Source organism: Nuphar pumila, chromosome 6 (assembly GCF_984573655.1).
Source record: "Nuphar pumila chromosome 6, dmNupPumi1.hap1.1, whole genome shotgun sequence".
Lineage (NCBI taxonomy): Eukaryota > Viridiplantae > Streptophyta > Magnoliopsida > Nymphaeales > Nymphaeaceae > Nuphar > Nuphar pumila.
This window is the reverse complement of record NC_143254.1, coordinates 36,635,743-36,642,093: the sequence shown is the minus strand read 5'-3', so window position 1 is coordinate 36,642,093 and position 6,351 is coordinate 36,635,743. Positions and strand designations below refer to the sequence as shown.

Genomic DNA, 6,351 nt, shown 5'->3' with positions numbered 1-6,351 from the left:
AATTAGAAGGTAAGTGGATGAGATCTAATTTTATGTATCAATTTAATTAGAAGCTCGTATCATTATATATATATTATAAACTCGCCAAAATTTACGGCAATAGCTTGCTGGATTTTTCATGATGGAGATTTGTGGCGTCATGTCAACCGATTTATTAGTGCAGCACAATCAAACCGGGTCCACCTACAACCGACTCAAAGCTCGAGAGCCGAGACCCAGTGGCCATGGTGGGTCCACGCGACCAAAATGTAATTTTACTAAATGTACAAGATTAATTTAGTAATCCAACCCAAGGGCAGTATATAAAGAGGGGAAAAGAGAAGGTAAGATGGTGAAGGAAAACCTAAAAAGTCCTCCTCCCTCCTCCTCTCTCTCTCTCTCTCTCTCCCCTCGGCCTTCTCTCCTCCAATCTTTTCAACACCCACGAACACGTCACCCCACCATATAAAAATACCGGTCTTTTTTTTTCCTCCGAAAACCACCAACCACACCAGGCCGGAAAACCAACCCCCGGAAAACAGGCTTCTTCCTTTTCCTCCTTTGTTCGCTGATATCTTTCAAGAGGAAAACCGTTTCCCGGCGTTCACACCGGTGGCGGTGATGAACGATGCGCGGCCGAGATGGTGATGTGGAGGGCGCTGGTTGGATGATATGGAGGGGGCGGAGCCGGTGAGATGGGGAACGTGGGAGGAGCTCGTTCTTGGCGGGGCGGTTCTCCGGCACGGCACCGCCGCCTGGGATTCCGTCGCCTCGGAGGTCCAGACCCGAACCCTCTTCCCCTACCTTTTCACCCCCGAGGTATTATTCTCTCTCTCTCTCTCTAAAATTTAAAATAATTTTGTTTTATTTTTTTTGTTTTGTTGAATTTCCGTGGCCGTTGATATGCGGTGGTCGCATGACAAATTCTTAAATGACGATTTTGTCCCTGTCGGGGACACGGTTGTCTTTCCTGAAAAAGCGAAAAGTTGACGTGTTTACTTTCTTTGTTCTGCTTGCATTCGGTCGTCGCGTTTCTAGAAAGGGAAGTCGATCCCGTGGCATGGTTCGTATTACGAAAACAAGCCCATGTGGTTGGGTTGCCACGTGTTTAGCCGTGGGCATTTGTTCCGTTATACGCATCTATGGATGTACAGCTGGCAGCATCGCCGAATGTAGCTTAACTTTTAAGTTTCCCTCCCTTTCGCTAGGGGACAATACATTTGGTTGCGGGGGATACGTTGGTCATTTAATAGGTTGGGTAGGGGCAAATGAGTCAGCTCACTCTTTTCTTGACTTTGTTGAATTTGCGTTTTTTTTTTAATTTTCTTTTTTGTTCCACAAAAAAGCACGAAAATCTATCGGTCGATGGACGAAATTGTCCTTGCACATGAAGAATATGGTCCCTGGTCATTTTTTGATAAAGGAAGGGTACTTGTGGTAATCACGTTGTAGAGAAAATATTGGCCTACGTTATCGCGCTCTTCGGTCGAAGCCACCTTTTTTCCACATTTTTTTTGTTTTTTTATGTTCAGATGAATTGACAAATATACTATATTTGGTTTGTTTAATTATCAACTATATATATACACGCATTAGGTGTGAAATGAACGAGCAAAATTGGGTTTTCAGTTTTTTTTTTAATTCTGAACCGTACAGATCACATCTACTTGATTTTACAGGATCAGCTATTGAAGCGTTAGATGATTAAAAGATCAACGGTTCAAAATCTTTGTGAATTTTTTATACTTCAAATATCATTTTTTCATGAAAAATACATGATTCAAGTGTGGATTCTTCTTAAATTGATCATGCCCTGACACATTTATGGGTAAGAACTGTGAAAAAAAATACTGAAAATCAGAAAAAACTCATTTAGTTGCTACAGCGACTCTTCAACTAGGTGCAGCACCCACATCGCACCTGCACCTGATGTGGTTAACCTGACCCTGAGTGCAGTCAACACCTTTAGGATTATGTTCAACTTTTGAATTATATATATATATATAATTTTTTATATTTTTGCCGCACCCCTGGACCCAAGTTTTTTTTTTTAAAGTGCGCACTCGCACTCGCACTCGCACTCGCACCCGCACCCGCACCCATGTGATATAGCGAGATTTTTTAGTGATATTTTGGTAATTCTGTCTAATATTTTGGTCATTTTTACAGGTGTGCAAGGCCAAGTACGACAATTTGCAGGAGCGATATAGTGGGTGCGACGAGTAAGGGCGAGAAAAACGTATTATTTATTTATTTATTTATTTTTGGCCCACTGTTTATCCCACTAACGAAAATACCCATCCACAATCTAATTATTTGTCCTTAGAAAGATGGATAAATTACGCCGGTGCCATGCCGTAGGTTTCCGTTATATTTTGGTATTGGATATTTTGGTGAGATGGGCGCTTACCTTCCTTGCCATCCCTCTCCGATTAAATCTTCGATTTATTCGAGTACGTTGATGGGATGTAAACGGGTCAGACGCCAAGTTTTAAATGTGAACTAAGGTTTTGCTTTTGGATTTGGATTTAGATAAAAAAATATAATACTGAATCCGAATCCTACTAGATTTAAAATAGAATTCTGATATATGTGGATTCGGTTCTGAATTCGAGATGAGGTGTAAGACTCCGCACTGGACCGAATCTCATTGATGAGAGGTTTAACTCATTAACTGGTTTGGGTTTGGTCTGATATCTGATTCAAATGTCAGACCACGATCCCGACCCTCACATGGGATGGGACCCACATGTGAGACTTGTGTTGTTTGGTTTGGTTTGGTTTGTGGTGAGATCGACTTGGTCTGCCCTTACCAAGTTGGGGTGCGACTCGAACCATATGATTCGCTTACGAACCGAATGAGTCAACCGAGTCATGCTGCTCGGTGTCCGTCAATTGTTTCGGATTTTAGAAGTTGGTGAGACGGATCATGACCGTCTTGGCTCAGACCAATCTAGCCGGGAATGGTTTTTCTCCAGCTGGTTGACCGTCTCGGGCTCGTGGTTGATCTCGGCTCGATTTCGGTAGCAGTAGCACCGTACACGTAAGATGGATAGTACAGTAGCTATCTGACCCATGCATTTTGTTCTGCAATCTAGTGGTGTTATATATAAATCCGAGGTTGGTTGGCGTCCCAGTGACACGCCTTTTAGAGCGCGTGTCATGTTTAGATGATGACACGATACGGCATGCCACCCACGTGAATCAGACACGTATGGCCATTTTTTTTAAAAGAAATAAATTTTGACCGTTTTAATACTTTTCTTAATATTAATTCCACGAAAAATCCTGATCGTGTACATGACAACGTAGGGAATTTATTAACGAATTTAGATTTTCATTGTAGAAAAACAATCTTGATTTGCTTGATAGTGAAAACATAAAGTACAAAGAAATCTTTAATTTGTAGTGCGTGGTTCGAAGATTTGAGGAAGCTCCGAGTTGCAGAGTTGAAGAGGGAGATAGAGAAGTCTGAAGACTCCATTGGGTCAGTACTTGTGTTTCCACACGTACATACATGTACACACTTCTCTTCTGGTGATTGCAGGATTCACTGGCCATGTTTTGCAGATCTTTGCAGTCGAAGCTTGAAGGTCTCAAGGCCGCGAAAGGCGATAGGGATGACTTGGACGATGAGTCTTGCCGGCCGGAATTCTCGTCGCTGGCAGAGAATGCCGATGGGGGGGAGTTTACCGGGAAGGAGAAGTCCAAGGATGGTTCATCAGCTGGCAGCATCACACAGGGTGTGGAGGAAGTCAGGAGGAACTGGTCGCAAGAGTGTCATGTTCCGGCCATGGGAGCTCGAGAAGCTGAGGGTGACAGGGTTAAAGTGAAGTTGGAGGCGTTGGAGGAGGGTTTGGAGAAGCCGGCGACGGCTCTCGGGACTCTGAGGAAGAGAAGAGGGAGGAGGAGGAGGAAAGTGTGCAGAGGGACAAGGGATGTTGGCAGCGGTGGTGGTACAGGGGAGAGTGATGTGTTGAGCTCTGCCAACACTGTTGTTGCTAAAGAGACTGATGAAACGATCAGAAATCATGGGAAGATCGTCAAGGTTTCTAGTGATGACAGCAGAAGAAGCAAAGAAAGTGTGGGCTTTAATTTGGATTGGATGCCACGGTTTCTTGATTGCATCATGGAGCACAAGGATGGAGCTGTCTTCGGTCGCCGGCTCGAGTGTCAGGTAAGAGAGAGTAAATTATGTGAATGCTCTGTTTAGAATTATGGAAGTGCTAATCAAACCGAATTTTTCGTGTCTTTGATTGAAATTCATGCTATATATCACCACAAAGAAGGAAAAAAATCATCTTTGGTTGGGGGCGTAATGGTGTTTTTACGAGTGATATGATTCTTTTAGACTAACTGAAACATTGTATTGTAATTGCTTTCTGCCATGAACAGAGAGCCTTTTAGACAAGAACTGGGGCTCATCTGTGCTGCCAATTTATTTTTATATTCAAATTATGGAATTAAGGGTGCAAGTTGTGCATTGAAGATAGAAATAGCATGAGAACGACCACTAAACCATTTATGGCCTGTTGGCTTCCGTGGTTGTATGTTTATGGTAATGACTAATGAGATTTTGTCAATAGCTTTGAATGCAAAATATTTGGCATCACTACTGCTGTGGATACGTACCATCTTGGTCCACATTATCATGCATGGTTGCAATTCACAAGGATACTTCAAGTTAAGGCCGTCTCCTGCTGTACAAAAATGGTGTGTCCTGTATCCTTTTCAGCCTGTCCATGTGACATGGTTGCATGGACTGGATTTACATCGATTGCATATCATCTTTTTTTTGTGAATGAAATTGGTGTTTTTCTGCCCTTTTGATGATATTATAGCTTCATCTCCGTTGAATCATTGGTTAAAAAAGCTTTTTTTCTTGGATGGTCAGAGGAGGGCTAGTTACAAAAAAGTGATAAGGAGGCACATTGACCTGGAGACGATAAGGACAAGTGTAGATAAGAACTTTTACACCACAAGCTCGGAGTTGCTGAGGGATCTTCTGCTCTTATTGAACAATGCTCTGGTTTACTACCCAAAGAGCTCATCTGAGTACAATTCAGCCACCGCTTTACGTCAATTTGTCACGAAAAGGTCCAGGGAATTCATGGATAAGGAACAAGGTAGCAATCAGAGAAGTGCTCTTCTTGCAAACCAGATTCCGAATCCAGTAAAGCCTCGAAGCGCTCGGCCGAGCAAACACCATCTTACCAGTAAAGGTTCTGCAGAGAACAAGTTTCCAATGGGCAGTGATGTCAAGAGTGGTGAAGATGGGAATAGATCGTCTTTGCCCGCAAAGAGAGGTGCAGTGCAGACTGCAAAGAGTGGTGATGAGCTAAGAGCGAAACGACTAAAGGGTTCTTCTGGAAAGGGTAGGAAAAGGTGAACCATGGCTCGAATATCTGCCGGCCGTATAACTGTTTACTGTTGTAAAATTTTGAAATTTTTGTTTATGTATATCCTTTGCTTTTTTTTTTGCATTTCTTTTATGTGCATTGCTATGTTGAGGACGAGGGAGAAGGGAAACAGCTAACAGCCACCTTTTGTGTATCCTTGGGAAAACATTTAGGGGATTTACTGATAATTATACATTTTTATTTAAAGTCAAAATCAGGAGACAAGAGAAAAGGATTGAAGTACAGCATATCTTGTATTGCGTATCGTCTTTGGCAATCAAAAGGTGATGCAATCAGTCGGGGGGTGAGAGAGAGAGCAGTCATATGGGTCGGATTGCCTTTATTGCCAAATTGTAATTAATCGGAATAAAAAAATCAATTAAGCTAAACTTTTCCTTTGAGTCATGAATAATTGGCAAATTTTTAAATTTTGCAATAACTACAAATAGTTAAGTTTTAAAAATATACATTTATAAAATCTCATTGTTTCATGAATTTAATGGCATTTTAATATCTTAATTATACAATAAAATTTTGCCAAAACTATGTTATTATTACACACATATCAATTAGTTTGAAGCTTAAAGCTAATTTATGGTCTACCGAATTCTAAAAGGTAGTTGATTTAAATAAATATTAGCTTATAAAAGGTGAATATATACATAAATTATTCAATTGTTTTATATATAATTATTATTATTAATTTTCATATCCATACTAGTATTATTGCTTTGCAGTGCTCAATGATCCTACCATCCTAGCGCTAGGCAAAAAAAACTTTGGTTTTTTTTGTTTCTTTACATGCATTGGAGGATGGTCATTCTGGGCTTTTCTGAAAGGGTCTGACATGTGTCAATCAACTAGAGGAATGTTGGGGGGTGCCCTGACAACTTGCCCACAGCAACAAGGTTCAGAAAGTTGGCCATTCATAATAGTTTAAGAGATGATGCCTGTTTTGCTGCCAACTTAATAG

General features: G+C 41.3%; 1 protein-coding gene across 1 annotated transcript; it reads left to right on the top strand.

Annotated features, from left to right (window-relative positions):
* Positions 1–328: 328 nt before the first annotated feature.
* LOC149834642 (uncharacterized) lies at positions 329–5,449 on the top strand. The gene is made up of 5 exons (XM_090011517.1): positions 329–798; positions 2,149–2,201; positions 3,389–3,466; positions 3,550–4,156; positions 4,874–5,449. Exons 1-5 carry the CDS (start codon positions 652–654, stop codon positions 5,366–5,368), a joined length of 1,380 nt encoding a protein of 459 aa, XP_089867643.1. The 5' UTR covers positions 329–651; the 3' UTR covers positions 5,369–5,449.
* Positions 5,450–6,351: the final 902 nt, after the last annotated feature.